Here is a 21,333-nt window from a genome sequence, read left to right as displayed (position 1 = left end):
CCCACGTGACCGCATGCAGGAGAAGCCGTGGCCAGACCAGGAAGCAGCGAGGGAGCGGGTAAGTATTTTCTGACCAGCGGGGGGGGCGCACAGGGGGTGGGGGGGGGCGGCGGACACATGGATCTTTATTTTAAACACTATTCTTCATATTTTCTCTGCAGCAAACGCTGCTGCAGGGAAGATATGAATCGCAGCTTCAGCACCATGCAGAGTGGGTACCACACGCTCCGTGTGGTACCCACTCGCCATACGGGCGGCACACGTGTGCCGCACGTATGGCCTCCGTGAGTTCCCAGGCACACGGACACGGATAACTCCGGTACCGATTTATTCCGGTACCGGAATTATCTGGACGTGTGGGACAGCCCTTACAGATACTGAGGTAAAATACTGACCAAATACTGATAGTGTGAGAGTAGCCTTAGGCCACGTGCACATGTTGAGTATTTGGTGAGTTTTTTACCTCAGTATCTGTAAGCCAAAACCAGGAGTGGGTGATAATACAGAAGTGGTGACGTGTTTCTATTATAATTTTCCTCTGATTGTTCCATTCCTGGTTTTCTGTTACAGATACAGAGGTAAAATACTGACCAAATACTGATAGTGAGAGCATAGTCTTAGGCCACGTGCACACGTTGAGTATTTGGTGAGTTTTTTACCTCAGTGTTTGTAAGCCAAAACCAGGAGTGGGTGATAATACAGAAGTGGTGACGTGTTTCTATTATACTTTCCCTCTGACTGGTTTTGGCTTACACATACTGATAAAATACTGACCACATACATCACATGTGAACGTGGCCAAACTCTCACGTATGTCACATATATCACATGTTGGGCCTGGATTAAATAGGTCATCCTACTATAGTACAAAGGATAAATTAAGCTAAGACCTCTATAATTCCCACTATGGCTGCATTACTTACTATAAGCCCCAAAGGGGGTGTGTAATTACAAAAACATACCTAAATATGCTTAGCATTAGTGATGAGCGAGTATACTCGTTGCTCGGGTTATCCCGAGCACGCTCGGGTGGTCTCCGAGTATTTGTGACTGCTCGGAGATTTCGTTTTTGTTGACACAGCTGCATGATTTATGACTGCTAGCCAGCCTGAGTACATGTGGGGGTTGCCTGGTAGGGAATCCCCACATGTAATCAAGCTGTCTAGTAGCCGCAAATCATGCAGCTGTGTCAACAAAAACTAAATCTCTGAGCAGTCACAAATACTCGGAGACCACCCGAGCGTGCTCGGGAAAACCCGAGCAACGAGTATACTCGCTCATCACTACTTAGCATAGCAAATTATACAACTTATTGATACAGATCAGTGATCAAGTTGCCCCGATCTGTCTGGATATCCGCTCTGCACTGTAGATCCTTAGCACAGTCTTACTGCTTTCTAACCTCCAGAAATACAAACCCTGGTACTACTCCCTCCCACAACTCACTGAACAGCAGACATGGAGCCCCACAATTCTGTGCCCTCTGCACTTAAAAGGGAACCTGTCACCATGAAAATGCAGTCATCATGTTATAAAGCAGGGAAAGCTGAGTACATTAATTTATAGTTTGTGAGAAATGATACAGTCTAATCTGTGTTTTCATCATTTAACCTCTGCTCTTTCTGGGACGTTTGGTCCGGTGGGCGGTCCTATCAGTGACTGTCAGCTTCCTCCCTATGCACTATTATACAAAGATAGCTGTCAGTCACTAATAGGACCGCCCACCGGACTGAAAAATGAAGGGTTTGTACCAAGTTATACTTAGAGTCACACATCTTTTCAATATTGTTATTTTAGACTAGCTTGTCCCTCTTTGCTATGTGAAAATTTACTACTTAGATCACGAAGTCCGCATTATCTGACTGAGTGCATAAACATTTTCTGGAATTGTAAGATGTATGAGAAAACCTGAACAATAAATACATACTGAAGTATTTCAATTTGCCGAGCCAAATTCTCCCGTTCATCTGTATATTCCCTGATAATTTCCATATCTCTGGAAGGGAGAATAAATCAGTACTACATTCCATCCATAAATTTTATTAAAACATTTCTCAAGAAGGAACACTGGTTATATACCTTTCAGAACTCAGGCTTTGATCCGCATAATCACTTTTCAGAGCATCCAGCTCACTCTGGAGGAAAGAGATGCTGGTTTGAGCCTCTAGGAGATCCTTTTTAAGTTTTTGATTTTCCTGGTAGAAAGGTAGAGTCACATTTTTAAAGCTTAATGAAAAACCTGGAGATACCACACATTATTTTGTAAAAATGTATGCAATGTATTTATAAACAAATATTATTTATGTTGTATTTATTTGTAAATATATACATTTTTAAGATTGATAAAAGTGCTATGATGCATCATTTTATCAGTAGTCATCAAAGTGGCTTGTATGACTACTTGTCTACCCAAGACAGCGAGATGCCAGGACTTGAGGATTCACTTGATTAAAATTATAGTTTAGCGCTAAATATTAGCACCAATTGTTGTTTTTTTCTTTGCTCTTCCAAAAGTGAAAACTCACCATGGTCAGTTCATGCAGACGTGTCTTCAGGGCAGCCACATCTTCTTTTAAGCTTATGTTCTTTGACTGTTCTTCCAGCTAGGTAATGACACAAATTAATATCATAGATTATCCAGACTTACATTAAAGGGAATCTGTCATCAGGTTTTTACCATTTAATCTGAGAGCACCAAGATGCAGGGAAAGAGAACCTGGTTCCAGTGATCTGTCACTTACTGGGCTGCTTGCTGTAGTTTTCATAAACTCAGTGTATTATCGGCAAGTCATGAACACTAGAGGACTAGATGTCTCATGTCATGTAGTCCTGCTTTGTGCAACTCCGGCCCATACCACTGATTGGCAACTTTTCGCCTATGCACAGTGTACACAAAAAGCTGTCAATCAGGGTTACACAGAACTCAACATTTAGAGAACTGCTAGACCAGCAGAAGATAAAAAATGGATATTAAGTAGCCCAGTAAGTGACACATTGCTGCATTCAGGGTCACTACCCCTATATCATGCTGCTCTCAGATTACACAAAAAAACAGGGGACAGATTCTATTTAAATCTTTCACATATATTACAATGTAGTGAAGCACATATTACAAAACGCATGGTTAAACAATAATACAAAAAGTGGAGCAATTGCCCACACCAGTCAGTCACTTCTCAAATAGTCCCAAGCATTTACTTATTGCATTAAACAAATATCTACATAAAATATGTCTATTAATTTATGCAAATTGTTATCCATTGTCAGCATTTTATTCATTCTCTTCTGCTTAGAAAATATTATATAGTAAGTGTTTGATCTGTTAGTCACAGAAGGAAACAGGGAAGTTTAAGTGCAGTCAATAGGTAAAGTTGATTGTATTTGCCACATGAAATATTTACCGGATATCTACAGTACACAGCATCAATTGGACTAAAAAGAGCCAAATACATTGTACACAAATGCTCACACATTCAAAAAATATCCACAAATCTGTGTACGTTTTATCTACAGCTTGTGTACGGATTTTTGCCAAACCCCATTCACATGCATTGTACTTTACTCTGGAGAAGAAGTCTTTGCTAAAATTCCAAAGCTAATTTGTTTCATGTGAACCAAGTTTTCAGAATATCCATGGATAACAAGCTGAGATAAAGCAGCCAGCGCCAGTTTATTGACACACTCAAAATGCACAGGCTCTGCTCATGACCACAGGACATGGCTATACATGTTTTTCAACTATGACTCAAAGGAATTCATTTTTTATGAACTTTTTGGATTCATAGTTTTCTCTAGTCAAATCACAAGTGATATTGTGTCCAGTATACACCAGATAGCACAGAAAAGTAGCTGGAGCACCAAGAAAGGTTGGTTAAATTGGGAAGAGTTAATCAGGAGAAAAATTTGATAGGGGGTGACCTAATCAATACGTGTTCTTCGTTAAAACAGAGGTAAGTTAGTAATATCTTTAAACATACAGTGGGTACGGAAAGTATTCAGACTCCTTTAAATTTTTCAGTCTTTCATTCATTGCGGTCATTTGATAAATTCAAAAAAGTTTGTTTTTTTCTCATTAATGTACACTCTGCACCCCATCTTGACTGAAAAAAATAGAAATGTAGTAATTTTTGCAAATTTATTAAAAAAGAAAAACTGAATTATCACATTGGTCATAAGTATTCAGACCCTTTGCTCAGTATTGAGTAGAAGCACCCTTTTGTGCTAGTACAGCCATGAGTCTTCTTGGGAATGGTGCAACAAGTTTTTCACACCTGGATTTGGGGATCCGCTGCCATTCTTCCTTGCGGATCCTCTCCAGTTCCGTCAGATTGGATGGTGAAGGTTGGTGGACAGCCATTTTCAGGTCTCTCCAGAGATGCTCAATTGGGTTTAGGTCAGGGCTCTGGCTGGGCCAGTCAAGAATGGTCACAGAGTTGTTCTGCAGCCACTCCTTTGTTATTTTAGCTTTGTGCTTAGGGTCATTGTCTTGTTAGAAGGTGAACCTTCAGCCGAGTCTGAGGTACAGGGCACTCTGGAAAAGGTTTTCATCCAGGATATCTCTGTACTTGGCCGCATTCATGTTTCCTTCAATGACAACCAGTCGTCCTGTCCCTGCAGCTGAAAAACACCCCCATAGCATGATGATACCATCACCATGTTTCACTGTTGGGATTGTATTGGGCAGGTGATGAGCATTGCTTGGTTTTCTCCACATATGCCACTTAGAATTATCACCAAAAAGGTCTATCTTTGTCTCATCAGACCAGAGAATGCGGGCTTTCATATGTCTTGCACTGAGGAGAGTCTTCCATCGGGCCACTCTGCCATAATGGCCAGACTGGTGGAGGGCTGCACTGATAGTTGACTTTGTGGAACTTTCTCTCATCTCCCTACTGCATCTCTGGAGCTCAGCCACAGTGATTTTGGGGTTCTTCTTTACCTCTCTCACCAAGGCTCTTCTCCCACGATTGCTCAGTTTGGCTGGATGGCCAGGTGTAGAAAGACTTCTGGTGGTCCCAAAACTTCTTCCATTTAAGGATTATGGAGGCCACTGTGCTCTTAGGAACCTTTAGTACTGCAGAAATTCTGGCCAGATCTATGCCTTGCCACAATTCTGTCTCTGAGCTCCTTGGCCAGTTCCTTTGACCTCACGATTCTCATTTGGTCTGACATGCACTGTGAGCTGTGAGGTCTAATATAGACAGGTGTGTGCCTTTCCAAATCAAGTCCTATCAGTTTAATTAAACACAGCTGGACTCCAATGAAGGAGTAGAACCATCTCAAGGAGGATCACAAGGAAATGGACAGCATGTGACTTAAATATAAGTGTCTGAGCAAAAGGTCTGAATACTTATGACCATGTGATATTTCAGTTTTTCTTTTTTATTAAATTTGCAAAAAATTCTACATTTCTTTTTTTTTCAGTCAAGATGGGGTACAGAGTGTACATTAATGTGAAAAAAATGAACTTTCTTGAATTTACCAAATGGCTACAATGAAACAAAGAGTGGAAAAAAAAATGTAAAGGGGTCTGAATACTTTCTGTACCCAAAGTACCATACATGTAATAACTGATGCAAGGGGACATCCATTTGAGATTTCATTACTGTACGATCGGTTTGAATATATTGTTAAATTATTTTACATGAGGACAATCAACAACTGTCAGAAAAGTCCACCACTGAGATAAACTCCTGATAATATCTAGTGTGTAAGGACAAAACCTTGGAATCCAATCTGCCGTCTTCATTTTGCATAAAAATCCTTACAGAAGCACTCCTCCTCCTCCCATCAAAGTTTCTATCCTCTTAATATATTGCAGCCATCATATTATATGGCACTGTGTACTTACAATTGCTCATTTTGTCCTTCTACCCATCTAATTGTTTTCTTTTCCATTTGGTCTATGTCATCACAAATTTAACCCCTTCATGACCCAGCCTATTTTGGCCTTAATGACCTTGTCGTTTTTTGCAATTCTGACCAGTGTCCCTTTATGAGGTAATAACTCAGGAACGCTTCAACGGATCCTAGCGATTCTGAGACTGTTTTTTCGTGACATATTGGGCTTCATGTTAGTGGTAAATTTAGGTCGATAATTTCTGAGTTTATTTGTGAAAAAAATGGAAATTTGGCAAAAATTTTGAAAATTTTGCAATTTTCACATTTTGAATTTTTATTCTGTTAAACCAGAGAGTTATGTGACACAAAATAGTTAATAAATAACATTTCCCACATGTCTACTTTACATCAGCACAATTTTGGAAACAATTTTTTTTTTTTGCTAGGAAGTTATAAGGGTTAAAATTTGACCAGTGATTTCTCGTTTTTACAACAAAATTTACAAAACCATTTTTTTTAGGGACCACCTCACATTTGAAGTCAGTTTGAGGGTTCTATATGGCTGAAAATACCCAAAAGTGACACCATTCTAAAAACTGCACCCCTCAAGGTGCTCAAAACCACATTCAAGAAGTTTATTAACCCTTCGGGTGTTTCACAGCAGCAGAAGCAACATGGAAGTAAAAAATGAACATTTAACTTTTTAGTCACAAAAATGATCTTTTAGCGAAATTTTTTTTATTTTCCCAAGGGTAAAAGGAGAAACTGGACCACGAACCTTGTTGTCCAATTTGTCCTGAGTACGCTGATACCTCATATGTGGGGGTAAACCACTGTTTGGGCGCACGGCAGGGCTCGGAAGAGAAGGAGCACCATTTGACTTTTTCAATGAAAAATTGGCTCCAATCTTTAGCGGACACCATGTCGCGTTTGGAGAGCCCCCGTGTGCCTAAACATTGGAGCTCCCCCACAAGTGACCCCATTTTGGAAACTAGACCCCCCAAGGAACTTATCTAGAAGCATAGTGAGCACTTTAAACCCCCAGGTGCTTCACAAATTGATCCGTAAAAATGAAACGGTACTTTTTTTTCACAAAAGAATTATTTTAGCCTCAATTTTTTCATTTTCACATGGGCAACAGGATAAAATGGATCCTAAAATTTGTTGGACAATTTCTCCTGAGTACACCGATACCTCACATGTGGGGGTAAACCACTGTTTGGGCACATGGTAAGGCTCGGAAGGCAAGGAGCGCCATTTGACTTTTTGAATGAAAAATTATCTCCATCGCTAGCAGACACCATGTCACGTTTGGAGAGCCCCTGTGTGCCTAAACATTGGAGCTCCCCCGCAAGTGACCCCATTTTGGAAACTAGACCCCCCAAGGAACTTATCTAGAAGCATAGTGAGCACTTTAAACTCTCAGGTGCTTCACAAATTGATCCGTAAAAATGAAAAAGTACTTTTTTTTCACACAAAATTTCTTTTAGCCTCAATTTTTTCATTTTCACATGGGCAACAGGATAAAATGGATCGTAAAATTTGTTGGGCAATTTCTCCTGAGTACGCTGATACCTCATATGTGGGGATAAACCACTGCATAGTGAGCACACTTATAACCCCCAGGTGCTTCACCGAAGTTTATAACGCAGAGCCGTGAAAATAAAAAATAATTTTTCTTTCCTCAAAAATGATTTTTAGCCCAGAATTTTTTATTTTCCCAAGGGTAATAGGAGAAATTGGACCCCAAATGTTGTTGTCCAGTTTGTCCTGAGTACGATGATACCCCATATGTGGGGGTAAACCACTGTTTGGGCGCACGGCAGGGCTCGGAAGTGAAGGCACGCCATTTGGCTTTTTGAATGGAAAATTAGCTCCAATCATTAGCGGACACCATGTCGCGTTTGGAGAGCCCCTGTGTGCCTAAACATTGGAGCTCCCGCACAAGTGACCCCATTTTGGAAACTAGACCTCCCAAGGAACTAATCTAGATGTGTGGTGAGCACTTTGAACCCCCAAGTGCTTCGCAGAAGTTTATAACGCAGAGCCGTGAAAATAAAAAATAATTTTTCTTTTCTCAAAAATGATATTTTAGCCCACAATTTTTTATTTTCCCAAGGGTAACAGGAGAAATTGGACCCCAAAAGTTGTTGTCCAGTTTCTCCTGAGTATGCTGATACCCCAAATGTTGGGGTAAACCACTGTTTTGGCACACGTCGGGGTTCGGAAGGGAAGTAGTGACGTTTTGAAATGCAGACTTTGATGGAATGCTCTGCGGGCGTCAGGTTGTGTTTGCAGAGCCCCTGATGTGCCTAAACAGTAGGAACTCCCCACAAGTGACTCCATTTTGGAAACTAGACCCCCAAGGGAACTTATCTAGATGTGTGGTGAGCACTTTGAACCCCCAAGTGCTTCACAGAAGTTTATAACGCAGAGCCGTGAAAATAATAAATGTGTTTCGTTTCCTCAAAAATATTTTTTTAGCCCAGAATTTTTTATTTTTGCAAGGGTAACAGGAGAAATTGGACCCCAAAAGTTGTTGTCCAGTTTCTCCTGAGTACGCTGATACCCCATATGTGGGGGTAAACCACTGTTTGGGCACATGCCGGGGTTCGGAAGGGAAGTAGTGACATTTTGGAATGCAGACTTTGATGGAATGGTCTGCGGGCATCATGTTACGTTTGCAGAGCCCCTGATATGCCTAAACAGTAGAAACCCCCCACAAGTGACCCCATTTTGGAAACTAGACCCCCAAGGAACTTATCTAGATGTGTGGTGAGCACGTTCAACCCCCAAGTGCTTCACAGAAGTTTACAACGCAGAGCCGTGAAAATAAAAAATCATTTTTCTTTCCTCAAAAAAGATGTTTTAGCAAGCAATTTTTTTTTTCTCAAGGGTAACAGGAGAAATTGGACCCCAATATTTGTTGCCCAGTTTGTTGTGAGTATGCTGATACCCCATATGTGGGGGTAAACCACTGTTTGGGCACACGTCAGGGCTCGGAAGGGAAGTAGTGACATTTGAAATGCAGACTTTGATGGAATGGTCTGCGGGCGTCACATTGCATTTGCAGAGCCCCTGATGTGCCTAAACAGTAGAAACACCCCACAAGTGACCCCATTTTGGAAACTAGACCCCCCAAGGAACTTATCTAGATGTGTGGTGAGCACGTTCAACCCCCAAGTGCTTCACAGAAGTTTACAACGCAGAGCCGTGAAAATAAAAAATAATTTTTCTTTCCTCAAAAAAGATGTTTTAGCAAGCAATTTTTTATTTTCACAAGGGTAACAGGAGAAATTGGGCCCCAAATGTTTGTTGCCCAGTTTGTTGTGAGTACAGTGATACCCCATATGTGGGGGTAAACCATTGTTTGGGCGCACGTCAGTGCTCGGAAGGGAAGTAGTGACATTTGAAATGCAGACTTTGATGGAATGGTCTGCGGGCGTCACGTTGCATTTGCAGAGCCCCTGATGTGCCTAAACAGTAGAAACACCCCACAAGTGACCCCATTTTGGAAACTAGACCCCCGAAGGAACTTATCCAGATGTGTGGTGAGCACTTTCAACCCCCAAGTGCTTCACAGAAGTTTATAACGCAGAGCCGTGAAAATAAAAAATAATTGTTCTTTCCTCAAAAATTATGTCTTAGCAAGTAATTTTTTATTTTTGCAAGGGTAACAGGAGAAATTGGACCCCAACAGTTGTTGCCCAGTTTGTTCTGAGTACGCTGGTACCCCAAATGTGGGGGTAAACCACTGTTTGGGCGCACGTCGGGGCTTGGAAGGGAGGGCGCACCATTTGACTTTTTGAATGCAAGATTGGCTGGAATCAATGGTGGCGCCATGTTGCGTTTGGAGACCCCTGATGTGCCTAAACAGTGGAAACCCCTCAATTCTAACTTCAACACTAACCCCAACACACCCCTAATCCTAATCCCAACTTTAGCCATAACCCTAATCCCAACCCTAACCCCAACACACCCCTAACCACAACCCTAACCCCAACACACCCGTAACCCTAATTCCAACCCTAACCCTAATCCTAACCCTAATCCAAACCCTAACCCTAATCCCAACCCTAACCACAACTGTAACCCCAACACACCCCTAACCCTATCCGTAACCCTAACCACAAGCCTAATCTTAACCCTATTTCCAACCCTAGCCTTAATTCCAACCCTAACTCTAATTCCAACCCTAACCCTAAGGGTATGTGCCCACGTTGCGGATTCGTGTGAGATTTTTCCGCACGATTTTTGAAAAATCTGCAGGTAAAAGGCACTGCGTTTTACCTGCGGATTTACAGCAGATTTCCAGTGTTTTTTGTGCGGATTTCACCTGCGGATTCCTATTGAGGAACAGGTGTAAAACGCTGCGGAATCCGCACAAAGAATTGCCATGCTGCGGAAAATACAACGCAGCGTTTCTGCACGGAATTTTCCGCACGGAATTTTCCGCACCATGGGCACAGCGGATTTGGTTTTCCATAGGTGTACATGGTACTGTAAACCTGATGGAAAACTGCTACGAATTCGCAGCGGCCAATCCGCTGCGGATCCGCGGCCAATCCGCTGCAGATCCGCAGCCAATCCGCTGCGGATCCGCGGCCAATCCGCTGAGGATCCGCAGCCAAATCCGCACATGCCATAACCCTAACCCTAACCCTAACCCTACCTGTAACCCTAACCCTACCCCTAACCCTACCCGTAACCCTAACCCTAGTTCTAACCCTAGTTCTAACCCTAACCCTAGTGGAAAAAGAAAAAAAAAATATTTTCTTTATTTTATTATTGTCCCTACCTATGGGGGTGATAAAGGGGGGGGTTTATTTATTATTTTTTTTATTTTGATCGCTGTGATAGAACCTACCACAGCGATCAAAATGTACTTGTAATGAATCTGCCGGCTGGCAGATTCGGCGGGCGCACTGAGCATGCGCCCGCCATTTTGGAAGATGGCGGCGCCCATGGAGAAGACGGACTGACACCGGGAGCCTCGGTAAGTATAAGGGGGGAGATCGGGGCACAGGGGGGGGCGTCGGAGCACGGGGGGGTGACATAGGAGCAGGGGGGGAGCGGACAGGAGGACGGGGGAGCGGAGCACAGGACGGAGGGGACCGGACCCCATAACGGAGCACTGGGGGGGCGATCGGTGGGGTGGGGGGGGGTCACTTCAGGTTTTCCAGCCATGGCCGATGATATTGCAGCATCGGCCATGGCTGGATTGTAATATTTCACCAGTTTTTTAGGTGAAATATTACAAATCGCTCTGATTGGCAGTTTCACTTTCAACAGCCAATCAGAGCGATCGTAGCCACGGGGGGGTGAAGCCACCCCCCCTGGGCTGAAGTACCAGTCCCCCTCTCCCTGCAGATCGGGTAAAATAGGAGTTAACCCTTTCACCCGATCTGCAGGGATGCGATCATTCCATGACGCCACATAGGCGTCATGGGTCGGATTGGCACGGGTTTTCATGACGCCTACGTGGCGTCATGGGTCGGGAAGGGGTTAAAAACTGAATAGCTGAATTTTCTACGCTCTATGTACAGATGGTTAGTTTTCCCTATATGAGTCACTGCTAAAGTCCCCGGCAGGGAGGAGAATGGAGCAGCTAGGTCAGGAGGTGAAGCGAGGAATGATTAATGCAAGGACAAAATACTTCCTGTTTCTATATAGAGCAGAAAAAAGAGAATAATTAGTTGGGTAGAAAGGCAAAATGAGCAATTGAAAGTACACAGTGCTATATAATATGATGATTGCAATGCATTAAGAGTATAAAAACTTTGACGGGAGGAGGAGTGCTTCTTTAAAGGGAACCTGTCACCTGAAAAAAAGGTTTTAACATGCAGATATGGCGAAGCTGCCCGTCGCCAGCATTTAGACCCACCCTGCTGGGAGGAAATTAACTTTATTCCTCAAGGCAGCATTCTGATTTCAGTCTTGAGGGCGGCACCTTTGCTGGTTCAGTCACTGCTCACAGTAATGATCTCATGAACTATTGCTCATAGAAAACCCTCACGGTTATTGCTACATGTTAGGGCTTATATAGACACCAGTTTTTCACATAAAAGTTCGATCAGTGTATTTTTTCACGTTGAGTGGTCCGCACCAAAAGACGGAGACATGTCCGATTTTGTTTTGGATCATCGATCATCAAATTCACCAATCTAAAAAAAAAAGATGGGACATCACTCGGATGCCATCTGTGTGTTGTTCGTTCTCACTGATAGAAGCTTAAGAAACCGCCATCAGTTTTTTTTGCATATGAGAAAAACTGAAGAAGCTCTGATGGTAAAAACTGACACACTGACCAAACACTGATAAAAATCTGATCCTAAACACTGACATTGGTCAATTGTTTTGTATACAACGGATGGTGACAGCATTCACGGTACAAACCATTCCTGTATCCTTCCATCACCAGTACAGGGGAGACAGGCCACGCTTCAACCTCGAAACATACAGTAGGTCTTTTTCACGCCTTATTTTCTCTGTTCGATACGCTGCTTGTCTCCCCTGTATTGGTAATGGAAGGAATTATTTTTGAACCATGGATGTTGTCGCCATCCTTGTCTCTCGTTTGGATTTGATTTTGGTCTGGGGGTCTTCTTGCCTTTTGGGGTACGTGCGTGCCATGATTCTATACAAGTGCAGGAGGTTGTTGTGATCCTAATTGATTGTTGACAAGTTTTTTTGCATACGAGAAAAAATCAGTGATGTCTGAATGAGCCTTAACACCAGCATCAGCTTGTCGGCAATTTTTTGCCTGGTGTACAGGGAACCATAGCTATTACCAGGCCAATGACCCTTATCTAAAAGGCATAAGATGGCTGATTGCATTATCTGCAATTATCTGGCTTTTAAAGTTTGTTCTTGATAAGATGCAGAATAGCTGGTCTTTCTTTGGTATATGTCTACTTGGAGCCTCATCTCCAGCTCCTCTGCACACAAGTGGATTTTCCACCTTGTGAAATGGCAGCTGACTAGTTTGACAATCGAAAGATGTGTTAGGATATGTGCACACGGTGCGCTTTTTATGCATTTTTGCAGCTTTTTTCCGAGCGGAAATGGGCCAAAGACACTATGGAAGCTAATTCAATTACAACCCTGAAGTGTTGTGCACATGATCAGTAAATTTCCTTTGAGTATTTGCAGTGTGTTTTTTTCTGCAGCATGTCAATTCTTTTTCACCTATTGACTTCAATTGAGTCAGTCAAATCCGCAGCAAAGATGCAGGAATAAAAATGTTTGCAGATTTTCTGAGTTTTTGTTCGCGTTTTCACATGTTTCATCATCTGTGTGACAGCATGGGAAACACCGGAGTGGAGGTTCTTATCAGCGGTAATGGAGATGACACTAAACTCTGCAGGGTAATCTACAGAGGAGGACAATTTTATATTACAGGATGATTTATGTAAACTAGAAGCTTGGGCTGATAAATGGCAAATGAGCTTTAATGGGGATAAATGTAAGGTCATGCACTTGGGTAGAAGTAATAAGATGTATAACTATGTGCTTAATTCTAAAACTCTGAGCATAACCGTCAATGAAAAAGACCTGGGTGTATGGGTGGATGACAAACTCATATTCAGTGGCCAGTGTCAGGCAGCTGCTACAAAGGCAAATAAAATAATGGGATGCATTAAAAGAGGCATAGATGCTCATGAGGAGAACATAATTTTACCTCTATACAAGTCACTAGTGCGACCACACTTAGAATACTGTGTACAGTTCTGGTCTCCGATGTATAAGGCCGGGGTCACACATGCGAGTTTTACGGACGTAAGAGCGCAGAAACTACGTCCGTAAAACTCGCATAACATACAATTATTCTCAATGGGGCTGCTCCTATTAGCCGTATATTACGGTTCAGTATTATACGGCTTTCTACGGCCGTACAAAATCGCAGCATGCTGCGTTTGTCAGCGTATTGCGCAAAAAAATCGCCAATGAAAGTCTATGGGGGCGAGAAAAATACGGATTCCACACGGACCTGCAGTGTGACTTGCGAGAAATACACAGCGGTGTTAGTGAAAAGTCGGTAATTCAATTGCCGGCTTTTCATTTCTCCTGCACAAACCCGACAGGATATGAGACATGGTTTACATACAGTAAACCATGTCATATCCCCTTTTTTTTTTGCATATTCCACACTACTAATGTTAGTAGTGTGTATGTGCAAAATTTCAGCGCTGTAGCTGCTGAAATAACGGGTTAAATGGCGGAAAAAATTGGCGTGGGATCCCGCGCAATTTTCTCCGCCAGAGTGGTAAAGCCAGTGACTGAGGGCAGATATTAATAGCCAGGAGAGGGTCCATGGTTATTGGCCCCCCCGTGGCTACAAACATCTGCCCCCAGCCACCCCAGAAAAGGCACATCTGGAAGATGCGCCTATTCTGGCACTTGGCCACTCTCTTCCCATTCCCGTGTAGCGGTGGGATATGGGGTAATGAAGGGTTAATGTCACCTTGCTATTGTAAGGTGACATTAAGCCAGATTAATAATGGAGAGGCGTCAATTATGACACCTATCCATTATTAATCCAATTGTTTGAAAGGGTTAAAAAACACACACACACATGATTTAAAAGTATTTTAATGAAATAAACACAGCGGTTGTTGTAATAATTTATTGTTCTCTCAATCCATTTCCAGGCCCTCGCTTGGCAAAATAATAAACGCACAAGATACATACCTTCTGATGTCAGATCACTTCCCATGATGTAATCCATCTGAAGGGGTTAATAATTTTACAGGCACGAGCCCTGCTAATGCACTCGCTCGTGCCTGTAATTCCCCGGCGAATGAATGAAATGTAGGTCATTGACCTACATTTCCTTCAGTCGCGGTGATGCGCCCCCCTGGTGGATGTCCTCATATGACCTGGAGCGTGGGAAAAAGTTCCCAGGCTGCAGTTCATGAGAATATCCAGCAGGGGCGCATCACCGCGACTCAATGTAAGTACAGATCCAGCTTTCCTTTCAGCACCCGGGGGATTACAGGCACGAGCGAGTGGTTTATCGCAGCTCCTGCCTGTAATATTAGTTAACCCCTTCAGATGGATTACCTCGTTGGACGTGATCTGACATCAGAAGGTATGTATCTTGTGCGTTTATTATTTTGCCAAGCGAGGGCCTGGAAATGGATTGAGAGAGCAATAAATTATTACAACAACCGCTGTGTTTATTTCATTAAAATACTTTTAAATCATGTGTGTGTGTGTATGTGTTTTTTAACCCTTTCAAACAATTGGATTAATAATGGATAGGTGTCATAATTGACGCCTCTCCATTATTAATCTGGCTTAATGTCACCTTACAATAGCAAGGTGGCATTAACCCTTCATTACCCCATATCCCACCGCTACAGGGAGTGGGAAGAGAGTGGCCAAGTGCCAGAATAGGCGCATCTTCCAGATGTGCCTTTTCTGGGGTGGCTTGGGGCAGATGTTTTTAGCCACGGGGGGGCCAATAACCATGGACCCTCTCCTGGCTATTAATATCTGCCCTCAGTCACTGGCTTTACCACTCTGGCGGAGAAAATTGCGCGGGAGCCCACGCCAATTTTTTCCGCCATTTAACCCGTTATTTCAGCAGCTACAGCGCTGAAATTTTGCACATACATACTACTAACATTAGTAGTGTGGAATATGCAAAAAAAAAAAGGGGGATATGACATGGTTTACTGTATGTAAACCATGTCTCATATCCTGTCGGGTTTGTGCAGGAGAAATGAAAAGCCGGCAATTGAATTACCGACTTTTCACAGATATCGCGCTGAATGAAATCTAAATACAGAATATATATATATGTGTCTCAATGACATATATATATATATACTGTATATATGTTTTCCCTAACATTTGAGCACATAAATCCATTAGATGTCGGTTTTGCAAGCCTGCGCGAAAATCTCGCAGTACGGATGCCATACGGATTACATACGGAGGATGCCATGTGCAAAATACGCTGAAACACCCTGACTACGGATCAATATTTTGGGAACATTTCTCCGTATTACGGCCGTAGTACGGACGTATAATACGTGGCGTATTGTCTTACGCCAAGTGTGACCCCAGCCTAAGAAAGACATAGCTGAACTGGAGCGGGTGCAGAGAAGAGCGACCACGGTTATTAGAGGACTGGGGGGTCTGCAATACCAAGATAGGTTATTACACTTGGGGCTGTTTAGTTTGGAAAAACGAAGACTAAGGGTGATCTTATTTTAATGTATAAGTATATGAGGGGACAGTACAAAGACCTTTCTGATGACCTATTTACTCGTAGACCTGAGACGGCGACAAGGGGGCATCCTCTACGTCTGGAGGAAAGAAGGTTTAAGCATAATAACAGACGCGGATTCTTTACTGTAAGAGCAGTGAGACTATGGAACTCTCTGCCGTATGATGTTTTAATGAGTGATTCATTACTTAAATTTAAGAGGGGACTGGATGCCTTTCTTGAAAAGTATAATGTTACAGGGTATATACACTAGATTCCTTGATAGGGCGTTGATCCAGGGAACTAGTCTGATTGCCGTATCTGGAGTTGGGAAGGAATTTTTTTCCCCAATGTGGAGCTTACTCTTTGCCACATGGTTTTTTTTTGCCTTCCTCTGGATCAACATGTTAGGGCATGTTAGGTTAGGCTATGGGTTGAACAAGATGGACTTAAAGTCTTCCTTCAACCTTAACAACTATGTTACTATGTTACTATATTACCGCCAGTAGGACCGTCAGTCAAAGCGCTGCGGGGTCATGCTGTCAGATGTCAGCTTAACCCCGCAGCTGTGACTGTGACCCGCGGTAACGCTACCGCCAGTAAGACCGTCGGACGTCGTACTGTGGGTTCAAAACTAAAATAAATACATATTCAAATTAAAAAAAAATTGTACTCACCTAACACCAAATCCCCGATGCCCTCGTCTCCTAGAAAAAAATTTAAATAAAAAAACAACAAATACTCACCTTAACACAGAATCCCCGATGCCCTTATCTCCTAGAAAAAAAATCAAAATTAATAAACCACCATATACTCACCTGCCTGCCATAGTCCATGTAATCCTGAGTGTCCCACGGCGATCTCATGTGTAGAACAGTCACATCTGGAGATGTGACCGCTCTACTAGGCCGCCAGCTATACACTGACAGGAGGTAATCACTCCCACAGTGTATCACTGAGAACCGAAGCTGATCAGCTGATGAACTCCGGTGAACTCTCTCACAGCAGCTCAGTGATACACTGCGGGAGTGATTACCTCCTGCGAGTGTATCGCCGGCTGTCTTTGAGAGCAGTCACATCAGTGACTGCTCTCACAGTGATCAGGTTCATCGTGTGACATTAAGGGTTATCTTCTCTGTGGACAGGTGAGGAATATTGTGGTTTATTATTTGATTTTTGTTGCAGGAGACGTTGGCGTCAGTTGATTAGGCGTTCGGTGAGCATGGTTTAATTAATAGTCATTAAAAGAGTCTGTGTCATTGTTTCAAATAAAGGACTTTATTCTAGGTGTGTGTTTTTTATACAACATCACTATGGGGTTACTAATGGATAGGTGTCTTATAGACGTCTCTCTATTACTCACCTGTGGGCTTGATGTCACCTGACAATACAAAGGTGACATCAACCCCACAAATATAAACCCTACTAGCCACCGCTACAGGGCAAGTGGGAAGAGCAAGGCTAAGCATCAGATTTGGTGCATCTTATAGATGTGCCTATTCTGGGGTGGTTGAGAGCTACTGTTTTTAGTCTGGGAGGGGGCCAATATCCATGGCCCCTTCCTAGGCCATTAATATCAAGTCAGCCTAGGCTTTGCTGGTTAAATGTTATAGGGGGACCCTATGTCAATTTTTTTCTGGGGTCCCCCTGTAAACTAGCTGGTAAAGGCTTAGCAAACAGCTGTGAGCTGATATTAATAGCCTGGGAACCTTTATGGTTATTGGCTTCTTCCCAGAATATTAACATCAGCCCTCAGCTGTCGGCTTTCCCTCTGCAGGTTATTAAAATTATGCGGGAGCCCATTTTTTTTTCTTTTTTTTCTTTAAAATTAACAGTTGCTGTTTGGTTGCAGCCTATGTACGTTTGTTCTGGTAACGCTCCTGCATAGGATGGTGACAATGTGTGTTTGTGAGTGTGTTTGTGTTTACTTACCAACTTAGTAATGGGGGTGTCTGGTTGACAGCCTAAAGGCTGAGTCACACATAACGATATCGTTAACGATATCGTTGCAACGTCACACTTTTGGTGACGTAGCAACGATCCCGCTAACGATCTCGTTATGTGTGACAGCGACCAACAATCAGGCCCCTGCTGGGAGATCGTTGGTCGATGGGAATGATCAGGACCTTTTTTTGGTCGCTGATCACTCGCTGTCATCGCTGGATCAGCATGTGTGACGCCGATCCAGCTATGTGTTCACTTGTAACCAGGGTAAATTTCGGGTTACTAAGCGCAGGGCCGCGCTTAGTAACCCGATATTTACCATGGTTACCATTGTAAAAGTTAAAAAAAAAAACAGTACATACTCACATTCTGATGTCTGTCACGTCCCCCGGCGTCCACAGGGTTAAAACTGCTTTCGGCAAGAGCGCTGCTAATATGCACGCTCTGCTGCCGAGAGCTTCCCTGCACTGACTGTCAGCGCAGGCCGTAAAGCAGAGCACAGCGGTGACGTCACCGCTGTTACTGCCGGCGCTGACACATTCAGTGCAGGGAAGCTCTCGGCAGCAGCGCGTGCATATTAGCAGCGCTCTTGCCGAAAGCAGTTTTAACCCTGTGGACGCCGGCGGGGGACGTGACAGACATCAGAATGTGAGTATGTAGTGGTTTTTTTTTTTTTTTTACTTTTACAATGGTAACCAGGGTAAATATCGGGTTTCTAAGCGCGGCCCTGCACTTAGTAACCCGATGTTTACCCTGGTTACCCAGGTGCTGCAGGGGGACTTCGGCATCGTTGAAGACAGTTTCAATGATGCCGAAGTCGTTCCCTGATCGTTGGTCGCTGGAGAGAGCTGTCTGTGTGACAGCTCTCCAGCGACCACACAACGACTTACCAACGATCACGGCCAGGTCATATCGCTGGTCGTGATCGTTGGTAAGTCGTTTAGTGTAACAGTACCTTAAGGCTTGGTGTCAACAGCAGCTGCTGACACCAAGCCCTAATCCCATTACCCTGATGCCACTGCATCAGCATGGAAAAGGTGGTGTTGAACCAAGAAATTACATCACAAAACTTTTTTTTTTAAATATCTTTATTTAGCTCAAAAAAACATTCATTGCTGTACAAAAAATGCAAGCAAAAACGTATGCAATAACCGCAGCAACAAATGCGCGTTTTGCAGCAGTGTCAAGAGATGCAAAAACCTTGGAGAAATTTCTGCAAGCAAATACTCAACATGCGCACATAGCCTTACATGGATTTTTCATTCTTCTAGACAAACTTGGCATCTAGGTCAAGCTAAGATGAACTCATGAATATTGTTACAATTATGATGGAGCTCGCGATAGCATTACTTGACCTTTCAGGGCACATGAGTAGAAAGCAGTTAGCTCTATAAATACCGGCAATAATAATGGTGAGATAATGATTCCATTAGCCAAACATCAGGCAGCCAACTGCTTTCCCAAAAGATTAATCATCTACACAAATGCTATGTTCACTTTATACCCAGCTAGAAAAATGTCTGTCTGTCAGCTTTATCCACACCAACCCTCCTTGCAGTGCTGAAGTTACCTTTTTTAGCTTTTTAATTGCGACCTGGAGTTCAGCTACTTCTGATTCATGTTGGCGCTTCAAGTCATTGAGGGCTTCCTCTGCCTTTCTCTTCTCCTAGAATAGTAAAAAAAATTGAAATGTATTCTTGTTCTCGTTAGGGTTTTGCTGCATTATAAGTGAGAAACCATAGCAGACGGGATATATTTGATTGCACTGCTGTCCTTCCCAGTGGCACAGCATGAGTGGTCAGTGCCCTGGACAGGCAAGTATTCTGAATCTTCTAAGTAGTGAACTATTAGCACTTCCTGAGTCCATGCCATCAGTCCAATGATGAACGCCTTTTTTCACCAAGCACATTTACTGTATTTTTTACGAAAATACTGATGTAACTAAAGTAAGGCTAAGTTCACACTGACGTACATTGCGCTTGTCTGTTAATTTGTATCAGCTATGCAACCATAAGCAGTGTGGCCCCATTGATTATTATGGGTTCTATTTTGTGCCAGTTTTAAGAATGGACTCAAAAGAGAACCCAAACATCATAATAACCATAAACCCCTGCTTACGATTTTATCATTAATGCTACAGATCCTTTTTCATATGAATTCCATTTGTGTGTTCCTCGGGGGCCATACAAATTGCAAGCCAACTCCGCCCACAAATTACGTCCTGACACTGGCATTGGTGTCAGGATGTAATCATTCACTGCATGCGCCTCAGCGTTTAATAGTGAACACTGCTTGCTCTGGTCACAGAGCAAGAACAATTTAATGGGCCGGTCGCCGTCAAAATACAGCTGAAGGCCCAAGCATTGTGGTCTCTGGGAATCTGCCTGGGTGGGCGGATAAAAGGAGATTGCCGAAATTGGCCATAGGGCCTGAGGTTCCCCACCCTTGCTTTCCCTCCAGCCCAACACCAACCTAACCACATTTCTAGTCATTGCAGTCCTCCTGCCCCGCAGTCTCTATGTATAGACTGAAATCTATTGCACAGAAATCATTGGCTGCTCTGCACGTGAATACTCAGTGTGCCCTAAGCTTATTTCCCTGATTGCGTATATAGCTAATGCCCTGAGAATAGTGCCCGCTGATCCATTCACTGTTGTCTACAGTATCCACTCTTAGTTTTTATTTGAAAGAGCTATAGAGCTTGTAATACAGTAACTCTGTTGCTGCCTATGCAGAGTGCAGCATTCAAGCTGTTGTGTGTTCTGCATAGGCAGCAACCGAGGTTAAAAAGCGCTCAGTATAACGATTACACTGCCTAAGGCAAAATTATATCTACCGTTGTGCTTTCCTGTGATCTGCATAGGTACTGTAGTTGCATGCAAAAAGGTTGCATTATTCTGGAAAGTGCTTGCTGGGTGCCAGACAATCACTGCTCCCATGTGCTTTTAGTAGAATCGGCGCTTGCTGGTGGCTCAGTGGAGATTCCTTATAGGCTGGTCTTGCCATTCTGGATCATCTTGAACAAGGGGCGGATTCTCTAAATTGACACCCAGGGCATCCACCCCTATGGCATTACGATACTGATCAAGAATAGAAAGTGCTTGATTCAGGAGTTCATATGCTTATCATATCATCTAAAAAAATAAACCCCAAAGTGTCACATTAAATCTGTATGCATTCTATGCTCATGACATATCCGATACCAATGCTGCAAGTTATTAGAATATTAATATGCAAGGCTATGGGCTGAATGATTTATACTACAGAAAACCAAATTCCCAACACTGTACAGTCTGGTTGCTGCAGAACCTCTTGATTAACAAGAAGCTCAG

At 43.1% G+C, this 21,333-nt stretch overlaps 1 protein-coding gene across 1 annotated transcript in view; it reads right to left on the bottom strand.

Moving 5' to 3' along the window:
• The window catches only part of RASEF (RAS and EF-hand domain containing), a 108,125-nt gene that overhangs the window by 34,850 nt on the left and 51,942 nt on the right, over nt 1-21,333 (bottom strand). Inside the window, exons 4-7 of the mRNA XM_077248990.1 lie at nt 19,572-19,667; nt 2,526-2,603; nt 2,080-2,195; nt 1,928-1,996 (exon numbers count right to left, since the gene is read on the bottom strand). Of these exons, the coding sequence (XP_077105105.1) occupies nt 1,928-1,996; nt 2,080-2,195; nt 2,526-2,603; nt 19,572-19,667 (359 nt within the window). The remainder of the gene's footprint in view (nt 1-1,927; nt 1,997-2,079; nt 2,196-2,525; nt 2,604-19,571; nt 19,668-21,333) is intronic.

The sequence above is a fragment of the Ranitomeya variabilis genome, chromosome 1, assembly GCF_051348905.1.
Source record: "Ranitomeya variabilis isolate aRanVar5 chromosome 1, aRanVar5.hap1, whole genome shotgun sequence".
In the NCBI taxonomy this organism is placed as follows: domain Eukaryota; kingdom Metazoa; phylum Chordata; class Amphibia; order Anura; family Dendrobatidae; genus Ranitomeya; species Ranitomeya variabilis.
The sequence above is the reverse complement of the archived record's forward strand: the minus strand, read 5'-3'. Positions and strand labels throughout refer to the sequence as shown.